This window comes from Sturnus vulgaris, chromosome 1 (assembly GCF_052056855.1).
Source record: "Sturnus vulgaris isolate bStuVul1 chromosome 1, bStuVul1.hap1, whole genome shotgun sequence".
Classification (NCBI taxonomy): domain Eukaryota; kingdom Metazoa; phylum Chordata; class Aves; order Passeriformes; family Sturnidae; genus Sturnus; species Sturnus vulgaris.
Window position 1 is genome coordinate 58,206,786 of NC_142243.1, and position 16,311 is coordinate 58,223,096.

The following is a 16,311-nucleotide window of genomic DNA, read 5'->3' on the forward strand; positions in this document are numbered from 1 at the left end:
ATTTACTTTTTAGGGTGCGATTGCATCTCTGGAATTATGATGTCTAGGAGGAAGCAAAGTTGCTCTAGATACAAAGTCATTCCATCTTTCTCCCCACTTCTTCAGCCATTTGTCAATGCCTGTCCCACTTGTTACAGTGCCAAGATATGCAACCATTGCTTTGTTCCTGCATATTTAATGCAAAGAGGGAGTAGGACAGGAGAGAGAGCATGCCTTTTAATTCCTCCCTAAGAGGAGCTGCAGCATTATAGAATGCCTTGTTAGACACCAGAGAATCTGTACCCGGCTCATCCTTAAAATGCCCCTGCCAATGGAAAAGCTTTAGCTGATATTTTCTCAGGCATCAAAAATAAAAAAAAAAAATCAATCAATTAATTATTTCCAGAGAAATACAGAAATGGAGGGAGAGTAAAGAGCAAAAGTGGCATGATAAAGAAAATCACAGCAACATATTAACATATTAAGTCTTCTTGGGTTAAGCAGTGTATCATCAATTTTGGCTCCAGTCAGTAATAAGTCATTAGGATTGCCCTTTCATTTACACAGATTTTACACAGCTGCCTCCTGCAGATTCACTCTCACAGAGATACAAATCAGTATCAAAGGTACCTAGAATCAGCTGAGACATTCATACTCTCACACCATCTCAATGATCTAAATGTAAATCTGATTTTAAATTACTGCTGGCATCTTCAAGCACGATCTGTAAACATTGTAGTAAACAGCACTGAAAGAGGTTCAGATAGTAACCTACTTTTCGCTGCCTATTTGCTTCCAGGCTCAGCAATGGTTTTACAGACACAGATTATTAATTTAATTAATGTGAACAGATCTTGAGGGGACCTTAATGTATGACATATAAGGTAAAGAACAAATGCCCATGCTAATGCTGACCTGGCAGAATTCATCTGTATCCATTTATAAGAGAACAGAACCACTTCCAGAGCTTTGAATAGTTTTCATAGAAAGCCAGCTACTGGTGATGATTCATCTCCATGTTTTATTTTTACCAAAGTTGTTTGCATCCCTGAATACAGATGGATCCCAGTGACTCAATAGCACTATCAAGGAAGTTGTTGAAATGAACAGAGTATGTCCATTAGCACCAATCAGACAAGTTATGGACAAGTCAAATTCTTTAAAAACAGTCAGCATAATAATTGGTAGACAGTATAATAAATCAGAACAATAAAGATAGATAAATTAATACACTAGAGACAGGAAGAACTGGGGCTCTTGGAGTTGAATAAGCAATAGAATTAAAAATAAAATTTATTTGTGATATCCATCATGTACAGGGATGATAGAAGCAGAAGAAAATCTTAAAAGGCTGTGAATTACATTTGATGGATGAAGATAAATTTATTCTTTCAGCTGAATATTTCATTAGTGGGTTTTGTTTCAAATACTCCAGTGAAACAACTGCAGACTTAATACCCACGCCACTCTCTGTCCGTATTACTCTGTTCCTCATTCAAAAACCTCCTCTACATGTCACTACTTTCTCACACAACACTACTTGCACCAACAGCTGGAAAAGCTCATCAAGAATTGCAGTTTCTTAAGCTTTCTACAGTAATCCTTAGTGACAAGATAAAATAACGCAGTCAGTAGAGCCCAAAGCAGAGCTCCGCTGTTGCCATGGGTGGGGACATGCCTTTGACTACTCCCAAGACACTGCTGGAACGTGGCAGTGACTGCAGGGGACCAAAATCCAGTGCAGTTCTTTATTATTCTGGCATGGCACAATTGTTGGGGGATGGGATCCTACCATAAAAGGGATGCACATAAATGCTCACATTGATGTTCTAAAGTCTGATTCAATCCTTTCTACTGAACTCCTTCATAGCCAGATAGGGCCTTCAGCAAATTTGCTTTTCTGGATTTCTCTCTCAGATTAATCTCAGAATTGTCTACAAATTTATTAGCACAGCAAAGACTGAAAATACTTGAAGAGTCTCATCAGCACTAGTATACAAAGCCAGCAAGACTGATAGTCTTCTAGATGTAGAAGTCACAAGTAAAATGCTGTTCTAGAAGAGTAATATCCCCAAAAAATCTAGACAATTTTTCACACCATAACCCATTCCTGAAGAAGCTAAAGTTGTCTTGGGCTTTTACACTTCAGTTATCAACAGATATTAAAATCTGTAGCTGTAAAGCTTTAGCTTGTCTGTGTACTCAAACAATGTTTTAATCTTTACCTGGACATTTGTGCAGAAATTTTATACAGGGAAGCTACCACCTGCAAGGCTTCACTTAGTCCTGATGACACTTTTGGTGAAACACACTAAATTCAGGATCTGGATTTCACTTCACCTATATATTGTTTCTATGCTTAGGCAGGAAGGCCTCCAAGTTTCTACAGCATATTCTTTTGTATTTGGCAGTAGAAGGAAGAAAAGCTTATCCAGGTTAAACAATAAGGAGTTCAGTCAGTGTGATGTTTCTGTTACTTTTTTTTTTGGTCTTCTGTTTAAATGGAATGATGGAATGATTCTGTGAGGCCATTATAGGACTGTCAGCATTCTAGTGTTCTGAATATTAGATCAAAATCAGATCAAGCACAACCCACTTTAGTTTAAGTTCATACTGTTGATTCAAATATATTAAAACATCTTCCTTCAGTCGTTTTACTCTGTTCTGGAAAGACTTGGCTTTGCCCAAGTATCCCCTGCTTGTAAGACTCTAGGTTTGTGCTACATCAGGCAGCACCCATTGTATCAGCCAACATACAGCCTCTAGAGAGACAGAGAACTAACATAAACCCCTCATTGCCTGATCTGGCAACTTGGCAAAGCATTTTTCAGTCCCAAAACTGCTGGATGGTCTATCACATACCAGTCAGCATTCAGGATCACACAATCAGTGCCCAAGTTATAACTCTGCATTAAGAAAAGCAATCACACACCAACACTCAGATAGTCAACTGCATCTTGGCATTCCTGCAGACAGCATCCAAACCCAATGCTTCTATCACTGAATATATCCTGCACTATAGAAGCCACCTCCCTCTGGTGTTCAAGCCTGCGTGCTTCTCTCTTCTGATTTTGCATTGGTAATCTCAAGAGACAGCTTACGTGAGAAATTATTCAAGTGCAATATTTTTGAAAGGATGTGAGTTATCTGAGGTGCAGAGAGCACGAGCTACTCAGCTGAAAATACTGTAAATCTGTGTATCAGATCTGACATACTAACTGCTATTTGTTAAGTGCTCTTGCTCTCTGCTTATTCACCTCAATTAATTCACTAGTGAAATGTGGCTGTCTTCAGAGTGGTAAGGCAGCCATTCCCAAACACCCTTTTGTCTCAACTATAATTTAACAATGTTTCTAAAAGCTCAGGCCAAGAAACAAGGAGTGAAACTGCAGGAAGTAGAGATTGTTTTTAACCTAGTAGTGGGATCCCATTTTAGGGCAATCTGCTCCTCCAGAGTTAGATTATTGGAGTTGAAATTCAATGTGTTATTTAACAGATGACACTTCCTACTATTTTAAATATGCTGAGTGGTTGCATCAGCCAGTTTTTATAGTCATCTCATTGGCCATTCCTCAGAGCTCTCTTTCCACTCACCAGTAAATAAAACAAGAATTGATGAAACGGTCTGCTCAAGCTGCGTGGCGGTTTGTATTAATTTATTTCTTTTGTAAGGAAGGAAAGGAACTAGTTATGGAAAATAAATCCCTGTAAGGACCTTGGCAGCTTCCTTTAGACCTGACAAAAACCAATCAGTGTCTGATTTTTAATACTGACACATTGTTATACCAACGAAAAGGTTAGATGTGCCTTTGTGAACACACATTTTGACGCGGACAAACCCCACAAGGTCTCTTCTTTCTTGTGCTTGATGCAGAGGGAGGTGGATGCCTGGTCCTGGCTGGGTGGGAGGCTGCCACAGGGATGGGCTGGCATGGCCCTGTAGACAAGCCAGCTCCTCCCGGAATGGAATGCAGCCAGAGCAACCACCATGGCTGTGGCTGGGCCCTGCTATCCTGGCCCAGGGCCCCAGAGCGGCCACGGAAAAGCTTTCCACTGTAAATAGCTCCCAACCACGACCCAGCAGGGAACACATGACCAGCCACTGCCTGGGCAAGATATTCACTCTTTCAGGGCACATATGAGACCTGCAGACCTTCCATCCTCTCTCTCGAGTGAAAGAAAAGGACAGAGATGAAGACACGCACAGAAACAGCATGGCGACATCAAGGCCAGACAAGAAGGAAGAGTCAAATCCCAGTTGAGAGAGGGGATAAGAAGATGTCTTGGGCTGAAATTCTCTTGTAAGCTAGGGAGAAGATATCATTGACAAATCAGACTCTTGTTTTCCCTGTAACTCGTGAAATGCATACGGGGTGGATTAAATGTTCCAACTGTAGACATAAGCAGAAGCATTTGTGTGAAGTAAGCAGATGTTGAAGTAGCTGTGATCTCATGAGGAAATTTGAATAGAGGGAGAGAGAGAAAAGTGATGGAGAACCTTTGCCCCCAGGGAAGAAGAGAGAGGCCTCTGTTCTCAGAGATGAAGAGTTAGGCTTTTGAACTGCTATATCCTTAAAGTGTGCCCCATAAGTTGACATGGCCCATAAATTCAGCTGTGGGAAGGCTGAAAAAATGGGAAGGATTTCATGATTGCAGGTTTCCCAGGTGGCTGCTATTCGTGGAAATTGAAATCATGAGACTTCAATTTTTGTTTTTTTTGTGGAGAAGTCTCCATAGACTGAAGAGAGAGACTCTTCTTCCTAAGTAAATTGGAGAAAGACTATTTTAGAGATGGTAAACTGACTGATTTGTTTCTGTACGTTGTCAGTGTTAAACAAAAGAATGTAGGAGAACTGTTCTGAACGTTTTATTCACATTCTTATTATTTTTTCTTCTAGTTTCTGTTAATAATTTTCTTTATACCTTTCAAAGTTTGAGCCTGTTTTGCCTTCCTCCTAATCCTATCTCACAGCAAGAAATGAGTAAATAATTCTAGTGGGTGCACTGGCAATTTAGCCAGTGCTAAACCCGCTACAAGCAGTCATAGTTAAGAAAGAAATACCCTAAATATGTCTAAGGTAAAGTCCAGAAACCTGAAATACTTTATCTGCCAAACCATAGAATTTCCTATCCAAGTGGAGGTATGTGAACTACTTTTTAAACCACTTTGATTGGTTCCTGTGATCTATTACTTGTCTGAACTGTGTATCACTTCACTGATTTCTGAAAAATTAAATTTTTTAAAGTGAGCTGCTTTTGAATAATGTGACAGCACAAACATTGTTTCAATATAAAACAATATGGGAATAATGTCATTATTTTTCTACTGTCTGTATTAGAAAATAAGCATCCACCCTTCTCAGTTCTACTACATATACATTAGAGTTGAGAAATGGGCACTTCCTTCTGACTTTTTTTTGCATTTTATCTCCAATCAGCACAATAGGACTATTCCCCCTTTGTGCTTTTGCAACTGCCTGTGCTGGCAGGGCAATACCTGCCTAATCTGGGGCTGTAGAATCAAGCTGTCCATTGCCATGCGGTTTCCAGGCACTCATTTAACATTACAGATGTTTCTGAAGAAATGTGAAAACGTATAGAAACTTGTTCTCTCAATGAGGAGAAGTTACCACCTTGGGCTTTAACTTGTCTCAGCGAACAATTCTCAGTGCTAGGGCTCTTTCAGCTCCATGGTGAGCCCTGCTGCAAGTGTCAAATTGTCACTTGCTACTCCGCATCTCTAAGAAATTTCCATTTCCTTATGTCTCCTTGTACAAAGTACTGCAAATCAGAGCAACGGAAGAATAACTCAAGTCAGCATAACTCGTGCTGAACAGCATCTGAACAGCCTATGAAATGAAGATGATCATCAATATTACATGAGACAGATGAAAATTACCCTGAGGTACCAGGGTGCTCCCAGAGTGTTTGTACAATGTAGGTGGTTACTATACAAACAGAACAGCCTGGTAAGGATATGAGGAAGAATACCAGAATAAATTAATATAAGTAAATCAGTCATCTTTTAGTCTGTAGGACTTTTAGTGCTGAAGCCCTACAAAAACTGAATTGACTCTTTCTGAATTTGCTCAAAGGTAATCAAGAACATATAGAAAGATCACAGTCTGCGGATATTTCAACAATTTTATTTCCCTATTCAAGATTTTTTCAAGTTTAGCATCCAATACTAATCAGATAGGTCATTCAATTGAAAAAAGAACATTTGCCTTCTATTTACATTGAGTGACAGAGAATCTCAGAAAAGAATTACCCTTCTAAAATAATACATTGCCTAAAATTTGATTTTGCAAAAACAACTTGTGACTGATACTCTTAATGAAATGGTTACAAGTCCTCAGTATTTTGTCACTTCATATATTCACATCCATAAGTGAGAAGGGTGGACAGAAGAACGGCTACCACCATGATTCAGCAACAGTTTTCAGTCTTCCTTCTCCCCTTGTCCCAAGAAGGGACAAAGCTGCAGAAAATCAGGCCTATCATCTTCTGTGCAGCAGAAACCAATGCAGCTTTTCAGTACAAAACAAAGAGTTCAGACAGGCTGATTGCACAGACTGCAGCACAAATGCACGCAGTTAAACATCCCAATATCCACTGAGGGGAAGGCCGAAGGAGAACATGCTGAACCATGGCTCGGCTCTTTTACACTCCTTTGCCACAGGCTAACAACAGAAAGGGAGAAGCAGCACACTTGCACACGATCAAGAAAACCTGGGGGCTGAACAGCAAAGCTAGAAGCCAGCTGTGCTCTTTTGCTTTCTCATGTCCTTATTATTAAGGCCATTTCATTGTTTCTCCTTTTCTCACCGCCAAACTCCACTTGGAAAAGAAATGTCAGCCCACAAATGCAGCGATTTGGCACAGCTTGAGGAGAAGACACCTGTGACATTTTATCAGGGCCACAGCCCTGTGTACTGAGCATCACACATAGACAGCAAGTTTCCCCATTATATCTGCTCCCCTCTAGTTCTGTGTCCTATGCACTTCACAGAAAGGTCTCTGCCAACTGCCTGATCCTCCATGCCAGTTCTAGCTGGACCTGGCACCTCTCAACCAGATACATCTGACGCTTGGTTCCACAGAGAAATTATGACTTGATGGATGCCTCATAACTGTGTCCTCAATTTAATCCTGCTAGAAGTCATTTTTCTTTGACTAGTTTCAAGGAGTTTTCCTCCCTCATCTGCCACATAACCTGATGTGGTATCTAATTTCTCCAGGTAGGAGAATTCAACCCTATTTCTGCTATGTTTTTGCCCACTCACAGTTCCATGTCTATAGAGCTTGACCTAAATATCCCTCAGCTACTTTACAATTTGCATTTTAATTTGAATAAATCTGTGCAGTGTATTTATTTATTTTTACTCTTTCCTGCAGTGGAGGTATTGTTGTGACAGAGCACACCAGTAAATCACACCCAGTATGTCAGGCTCCTTTAATTCCAAAGAGAGTCCTTATTCTTTGCTGCCTATTGCCATTTCACATGTAATTTAAAAGCAGCAGGCAGCAATTGAACTCTCAGATCTCATTAATACGTACAAGTCCTTCCAACAGAAAGAAGCAGACTAGAGACTATTTCTTCAAGGTGATGGCCAAATGTGCCAAAGTTGCCTTTGATTTATATTGCCACTGATGCTTTACAATCACATTGCTTCTCTTTATTTGCATGCTGTATCTGTTCTGCTTTATATAATGTCTCTGTGTAAGAACACTATGACAATCTAGCAGCAGCCTTTCATGCTGTGCAAGTTCATTTTTCAATTCTGTTTTATGGCTGCCTTCAATAATTAACTCTTCATATAAACTTCATAAACTTCATAAATTACACCAATGAAGTACAACCTATACTGAAAGTATACTGGAAGTTTTAATGTACTACCCATCTTTGTAGATAATTAAGCCTTTTGTACTGAGACCAGTAATCACAAAATACATCAAACACAGTTAGGTCAACAACTATATATCCAAGAACTCAATTGGAGAAAAAAAAAAAAAAAGAAAAGAAAAAAAAAGAGGGATAGTACTAAAGTAATATCCATGTTTTAAGCAAAGTCTCAACTTAACTCTCCAACTGCTTACCTCTCCTTGCCAGATGGGGTTAACAGTGTTACACATGATCTTAGATCTTTTCTCCTGTCCATGATGAGGAAGGGCTGGGAAGATGCTATGTTTTCCAGGCTGAATGGAAATCTTCAGATAAGGATCCGGATTGAAGAACATCCCTTTCTTCAGACCAAAAGCCTGGAAATCTGAAAGAAGATAAAGAATCTGATTATTTTTCACATTCCAGGCATCTCTTTGGGATGCTAGGAACAACATATAGGGAATTGGCAACGAACTCAAATAATATGGCAGGAATGTGAAAAAACTCACTGTGTTTATTGTGAGGCAATGTAATGCCAAACCATAATGATCTTGTGATTTAGGATTTACAAATTATTACATAAAGAAACTGCAAATTTACAGTCTGATTGTGCCGACTGATTCAGATTGCTCAGCCTGACTGCAGTGGAAGGACCACTCTGAAAAAGAGGTCCCATCATTTAATGTCAAAGTCATGGCATTTGTACCCAATGGATGCAATTTTTCCTAGGTATTAAGTTTACCACAGTACAGGTCCTAGATTTTACACCACTTTTCTCTACATGAGAAGAAATTTTACATTTTTTCCCACTTTAAGTCATTTTCTTCCCTGCATGGGTTAATTTCACTTAAGAAAAACTCTAGACTATAATGTCCAAATTTTAAGCAGGGCTTTACAGCTGCAGAACTCCCAGGGAGCATAATATGTGTTGCACACACAAAAAATACCCAGCCAATTATTTGAAAATTTCCCCATAACATTCTGAGGAAAGACACAATGCCCATTATGATCCGTCCCTGTGAAGCTGATGAAATGCAAACTAATCTGCTGGTATGTCATTAATTTTGGCTCAACAGACACTGACTAACCCCTCCAGTCTTCTCTTTTTTCAGATGCATTTCTAAGCTTTCTTTGGAACATATAAGCATTTATTCCTATTAGTGAGTTCAGCAGTTAATTTACTTTCCACCACTCTTTGCATGGAGATTCTCCTCTGTTTAAAGCTTTATTTCACATCGGGCTATAAGCACTGGACTGCATTCTGCCTATTTTCTCTTGCTGTATTGGAGAGATAAAAAAGTATTAGGCAAAATTACTTCTAAGACTGCATAGATGCATACCTAAACAATTTAAACACATTTTTTTCTTTCAGCAGTTTTTGAAAACATTAATTTTCACAGTCTTCTAATTCTCTTCTGATTAAAAACCTAATTATTCCAGCAGGTTCTGGGAGACCACAAAAAGCCCTCAAGGCAGATATTTTGGATGACTCTGAAAATCATACACATTGCACACCATCATCAGTATTTTCCAGAAAATAGCTATATCAAACCCAGTTGTGTGTTGCTTCCTTAACATATGGTAATAGCCAACACAATAAAACGTGCAAGTTAAAAGGAATTGCTTTTCTTTCTGTTGGTTTTAATCATCTATTCCACCACACAATTCATGTTGCAGATATTCAAAAGCTAATGGACAGATGGTCCTGAAACAGACTGTATTTTAACAATCTCATTCTCGAGACATTCTCTAACAATTAACAAAAAAAAAAAAAAGAAAAAAAAAGAAGACATCACTAGTAAGAGCTTATTTGAAAGCACATTGCTGAAACTATGTACTGCCACGGTCCTAGCAATGCTATCACACAAAGAAAATTATCTGCTTCAAAAAGAAAACACTGATTTTTTTTACCCCCTTTTCTTGTTTTCTGTGTGCACAATCTCTGTGTAACCAGCATGTATCTCATTTAACAGCCCTGCTGAAATCCTATATGGGAAAATCTTCTGCTTTGGAAGTTCTACTGTTAGAAATGCATTCAAGAAATAGAAATCAAGATTGCAAAAGGAGTATGAATGACAAGGGCCAGCAGTGTATAAGTTCAGGCTGCCAACATATGAGAGAAAGACCTCTGGGATCTTATTTTCTTTCTCTCTGACACTTCCTCAAGGAGTCTGAAACTGAAATATTCATTGCTATATATGTTTTTGATTTTTTTTTCCTTCAAAGAGAGACCATGCTATCTTTGGGTACCACTGAATAACAAAATAGTCTATTGATAGAAAATACCTAGCAATCAATTACGTATACTTATATATCATGTATCATAAAGAAAATATATTTAGGATGACCTACTGGCCTCTTTCTAATTATGTGAATCAGAGCACAGCCATGAAGATGAAGGTACTCTTAGCCTCAATTAATAATCTCATTTTTGTATTCGTATGAGGGGAAAAAAAGTAATTCCGCTAAGCACATGGGATGAAATTTTATTTGTGTAATTTTCTTGCTGAAATTAGACAATATAACCAATTTTTTTAAAAAGCGAGTTAGAAACTTCAATTTTATTTTCTGAAGTACGAGTAGGGCTAGTAAAAATAGATTTCCCAAGGACAAATATTCCAATTATATATCTCACCACAAATTCTCATCACTGTGAAAAACAGAGCATCAAAACTGAAAAAGGTTTAATAAAGCTACATGGATATCTGCATATAAGCAGAATTTCATTTCATTTGAAGCAAAAACCTATCTGTAGATCCTGTAGCTACCTGCTGTAACTTGCTGTTGTAACTCTTACTACTCCAGTATAACTCCCTAACAGAAGAATCACAGCCATTCTGCCTTCCCAAATGCAAATATTTTTCTCTATCATCTTCAGAAAAGAAGGTTCAGAAGATAATAAACTTTTAAGTGAAGGTCTGAAGCTAACCGAATTTAAATCTTTGGTTGAATGAATGAATTCCAGAAGGCTGGGACATACCCTGCTGTACACTGTAATTTTAGAGTGCATTTCTTGGAGGCATATGACGAAATGGTACAAAGATCACTCATCTATGGTTTGTAAAGGTGTATTTTCATCAAGTCTCTTTAAAAAAAGTTATTAATATACCATATGTCAGTTTCTCATTTAGTCATAAATCACACCTTAGTGTGAAAGAGGCTATATACATCTAACACTTTAATAATGTCAGGCCATCTCTCATGACACATGACAGAATGAAGAAATCCAGGTAAATACAAAGTAATTACACTTTCACTGCCACAGACTTGCACTACTTGTAAGTACATGCATCCTGTTTCAGCTAGGCTTTCTTCATTGGAGAAAAACGGCTTGTACTAACTTCTGGTGTCCCCAAGTGACTTATGAATTTGTTCCAACTACAGTCTTTCTATATATGCTGATATCCAGGTGCCTGGATGAGACCTAAGAAAGCCTTACACTGGGTCACTTGCATTAATGTACCCTCTGTCCCAGAGGTGTGACATAGACTTTCCTGTCTGCTTTATAAAGGATAATTTAGCAAATCTATTTGCCATGCAGCTTCATAAACTTTGGGGCACTGGTGACTGGATAGTGATGGAGACTATTTTTGTGGTGAACCAGTCTATTTATTTGAGCCATGTGGGAATGGAATTCCAACAACACAGCTAGAACACATCTGTGCTTTGCAATGTTTGATTTTGCCTCAATACAAGTCATTAAGCTTTCAAAAGCTCAGGGAAGAGTCATGTTTTATCATCCTCAGCAAGGAGATTCTCTGACAGTAATGATAAGTGAAACTACCATAAAGATGTCCACCATAAAGACGTTATTTCAATTCCTCGCAGACATAGCAAGGTATTTGGGGGCACACACATTGAGAAAGCAAGAAAATTCCAGCCTGAAAAATATTCCAGGCCAGAGCTTCTCAGCTCTGTTCCCAGCCTGACAAGCTGGTCCAGCTGAAGGCTAGGGAGAATTTCTCCCAGGATGATTACTTGGTCAAAACAGAGAGGAATTTAATAACAAAGATAGAACACCTGCTGTGGTGCGTGACCAGGCGCTGGGAATGGGGTGTCTTCTCTCTGAACCAATCATCTTTCTTCTGCCCTTGGAGCTGTGAGTCGTTCTATTTAAGCAAGTATGCTTCTGAATAAACGTGTCTCTTTCTTTCCTATCATGAAAGAAGACTATGTAGCTGTGTGTTTATTTCTGCCACATCTAAAGGGTTAATACCCTTTTCCACGGCTACAGGCATTCAACCAGACCCATGCTCCATAAAGGAGCATGACAGAAAAGGATGGAGAATCAGATAGAGAACCAGACTCTGGAGCAGTCTGTTTTCTAAATTAATTATCTTTAGTCTGGTCATCAGTATGTCAGGAGTAAGTTAAGGGAGCTGGAAGCTGTTCTCCCCTAGGGATAAGAAGACTTTGCCAATAGAGTTTTCCTAGAAATAACACACAAAGCTATTCTGTGCAGTTTCTAGATGTGTCTCAAGAAGACTCAGTCCATCCAGTCTCTTGATGGCATATATTCTACTGAATATTCTACTGAAGATTCCAGAGTCTACAACACAGCAGAAGGGTGAAAGACTAGTAAGTAGCAGAGCTACTGGTTTTGAGAAACTGATACTGATATTTTAAAACAGATGGCAAATTCCTTTCAACAAATGCCAATATTGAATGTCCTTGGTGTTCCCAAGCACCATCCAAGTGATGGCAATTGATCTCTTGCTGATATCTATACTGACATTTCTGCAGAGATTATTAACTGTAAGAAATTCTATGGTCAACCCACCAAATTCACATTTTTCATATTTAGTATACTAGCCTCATAATCTCAGGACCAGGAAATGAGACATATTCCTCATGAACCATCTGACCCCTTGAGAGAATGAAGACTTGAGTTATGCCAAACTTGCCCAGAACATACCTAAAAACAGAACTAATGAAGATAACAGGACACTGGAAAGACCCCAGTGTTACTGGAATGACCACAGTCAGTTTAGATTATGATCTAGCTAGAGGAATACCAAAATGGAATTTATTCTATAATCTGTTCATTAACGGCAGAAAGAAAAAAATACTATCATCCTACTGAGATCCTGATAGTTCATGTATCAAAGCACAATAAACCACCTTCATAACACATCACCACAGGAGAGCTGCTACTAAGGATGTCAATGGACAGCTCCATTATTTCCCTTCAGCTTTCCTTTGTGAATTCCTGAAGTGATATCAGCTCTGGTTCTGACACTGAAAAAACATACTTGAACAGGACTGGTATCTGGACAGAATACCAATGAGGGAAGGTAATCACAAGGGTGCTGATATGTCAGTGTTTCTTTTGTAGACCTTGGACAGAACACGAAGAACCTATCTTAGAGGGCAGCAGTTCATCTGCTGAGCTGAGCTACCTAAGATATAGGCATGGCTTCAAAGAAAGGAAAGACAAAACTCCAAAACTCTGCTTGCTCAAGATTCAATGGGAAGTACCTATGTGCTTCCCTTGCCCTGTCAGACATATGCTTTTAAAGCAACACTTTTACTTAGTCAGTGGAACAGCATTTCAATAGTAAGAGTACAGCAATATTGAATTTATTGAAATACTAATTTGACTCATGAAGCAGTGTATGATACAAAACTTTATTTGGCAATCACCTATTTGGAAGAAGGTGAGCATGGATTTGCAGAAGTATTGCATCTGGTATTAATTACATTTCAAGAAGTAAATATTACATAATTCTTATCAAAGGAAATCAAGGAAGATTGGAAGTTTTAAATCCAACACAGCAAATGCAGATTAATTGAGAAAGATACTACTTAAAGTACAAGAGATAACTGACTTGATCAGCTACTGAATGAGATTCTGCAACTGATGATATGCATGAGGTTAAATAAAGTGCTTCTTTTTGCTTTCAGACATTACATATAGACGGACTTCATTTTTCTTTTAAAATAAAATACACCAAAAAAAATGAAAGGGCTAGTGTAGAAGATATTTTAAGGTCTGAGATTTAAAAAAAAAAGATTAAGTGGATCAGATAAATCAAAACGTTTCTGTCATAGGACTCCCATGCAAAATATTAAAGACAGTGAAAAAGAAAAGAAAATATTTTTTCTAGCTGTAAATGCTTCAAAGAAAAACAAAAGGGTGTCTCATTTGTTCAAAAGAAGAGCAGTAGAGATATTAGGAAGAAAATAGGTGTATTAATAAATGAAAAGCAGTAGTGGAATTAATTATTCCAAAACGTCTGAGAGACAGGCTACCTTTTAAATTATTTGCATCAAGAAGGAAAACACAGAAGAAGTCCGAACCATTAATGTGAACACCTTTTCACAGCAAGTGGGGGTTTTTATCACTGCAAGTGATTAACCACTGGAGCAAAGTAACACCTCGGTATCCTCGGATCCTGACTGTCTGTGAGATACATCTGAGCCAAACTCACACAAAGCTCACCATCACGGGGCAAGGTGTCCTGCATTAAACAGGAGAACGGAGTAGTTGAATTCAAAGCCTTTCAAATTGCTAGTCTAGGCATACTTCGTAGGCACAATGTGTACTGAACGTGGTAAAAAGCAGCCTCACCTTGACACAAGATGTGACAAGTAAGAAAAAGGTGTGTGATTAGTAGTTTTACAGTCAGTCACTAGGATTTTTAAAAATGTTGGAAAACAAAGTGCATTATATATCTGCATTCTGAACAAGCATTTCATGCTAACAACTACTGTCATAATGACCCTTAGCAGACCTTACACTATTTTCAGTTGTGATTTATGCTCTTAACTTTTATAAACTGACAAATGTTATTACTTGAATACCTGGTCTGAAAGCCACACAAAAACAACTAACAAGATTCTCAGAGAGGTGTAATGGAAATAAATGCCTGAATGTTTGTGAAATATTCAGATCTTCTGGTAATTTGTTCCCCAAGGACACTTATAAGTAAAGTGTGCAAAACCATGAAATATGTGAAATATTAAAGCCTGAAAAAATTTATTTGGTGCAACATAGAGCTAGGAGCATATTATGTAAACCTCACGATAACACTTTCTATATATACCAGCCAATAAGACTGGTTTTAAGGGCTTTCAGTAAATGCATTATACTGCTGCTAAACCATGAACCTGCAAGTGAAGTAGCTGGTACATCTTGGGAAGCTTAGCATATTTTTTTCCTTCTGTACTTCATGCAAGAGAGCTCTGACTCTTTTCAGCCACCTTATCCCAAGTGTGACATTCACTGGTAACAGCAGAAAAGGCACATTTGGAAGGTAAATGTGAAGTGGACTGCAGTTTTTCTTAAAGGTTTTTTCATTTTAGCTAAATTAGGCTTAAAATATTTCTCTTGGTATTTTAAATAATGAAAGCTATAATAGTACAGTCATGATAAAAATTATTAAGAAGCTTAAACACAAGAAATTCTCTTCCTTGAGATCAGTGTTGTCAATGAATCTATTACTCTAACCCGCCCTTTCACAGGACCAACTTCCAGTCTTGAAGGAGGCAAACATGAAGTAAAAAAACCCTCCTAGTGACATAGTGCAGACTCTCTGCTATTTCCATTGTCAAGAAGCTAGTCATATTCTTGTGCCTTGAAGGATCATTTTACACCTTTTTCATTGTTTGACATTTTTATTCAATCCAGAAATCTTTTCTCAAAAAAACCCTCCAGTGAAACAGTTGGATTTTGTCCAACCAAATACTTAATAAACTACAGAAAGAATAAAGCACCTTGTCAACAACTTTAGAAAAAAACACCCTGTTTTCACACAGTTCATTTTAATATAGGGTCTCACTGGATTCTCTCAGAGAAAACAATACAAGTCATCTGAAATACACTCATGTTGTTCAGCATATCTTGTGATTTGGCCTACTCTGAGATTTTTCTCTCCCACTCTAATAACTTTTCCTTCTTATAAAATTATATGGCAGAAGGCATAGCTCTTCTCGTGCTCTTTAGATGACAGACTGCTTAGGGCATGATTCCTCTGTGTTGGCACAATGGGCTCTAGTCACACTAATGACACTCCAGCCACTTTTTTTTTCACTGCAACTGAATCAACCATAATTTGAAAACCTAACTTTTAAGTAATGCCTGTATTAACTAATGACTGAAGATGACAGTATACCAAAATATAGATATTGAAAAGGAAAACTCTGTATGAGTGAAAAGGACTTGTGACAATAGAGAGGTTACTGCTGAGATAGTAGTGCAAATGGAAAGGAATCCCAGTTCCTTCTGATGCCTCTACGTATAGATATAGATAAAAGAATAGCAATAACTTTGCTTTGAGAGAGACATTTTGTTGCTCTGGTGTTGACCAAGAAGGTAATAAAAAAATAAATCCTTGTGATGTGTGAATCTCTTCATTTCAGAAAGACTGAAATGGAACTATTTTGATAATTTAGATTTTTGATAAAATAATTGCCGAATTATTTTATCAAACCCTTTTATATACCTG

The 16,311-nt window shown here is 38.1% G+C and overlaps 1 protein-coding gene across 8 annotated transcripts in view; it reads right to left on the reverse strand.

Moving 5' to 3' along the window:
• Nucleotides 1-16,311, reverse strand: part of HECW1 (HECT, C2 and WW domain containing E3 ubiquitin protein ligase 1) — a 253,483-nt gene that overhangs the window by 77,446 nt on the left and 159,726 nt on the right. For all 8 annotated transcript variants that reach the window (XM_088167564.1, XM_088167559.1, XM_088167554.1 and 5 more), the window contains one exon: nt 8,080-8,249. In XM_088167564.1, the coding sequence (XP_088023690.1) occupies nt 8,080-8,249 (170 nt within the window). The remainder of the gene's footprint in view (nt 1-8,079; nt 8,250-16,311) is intronic.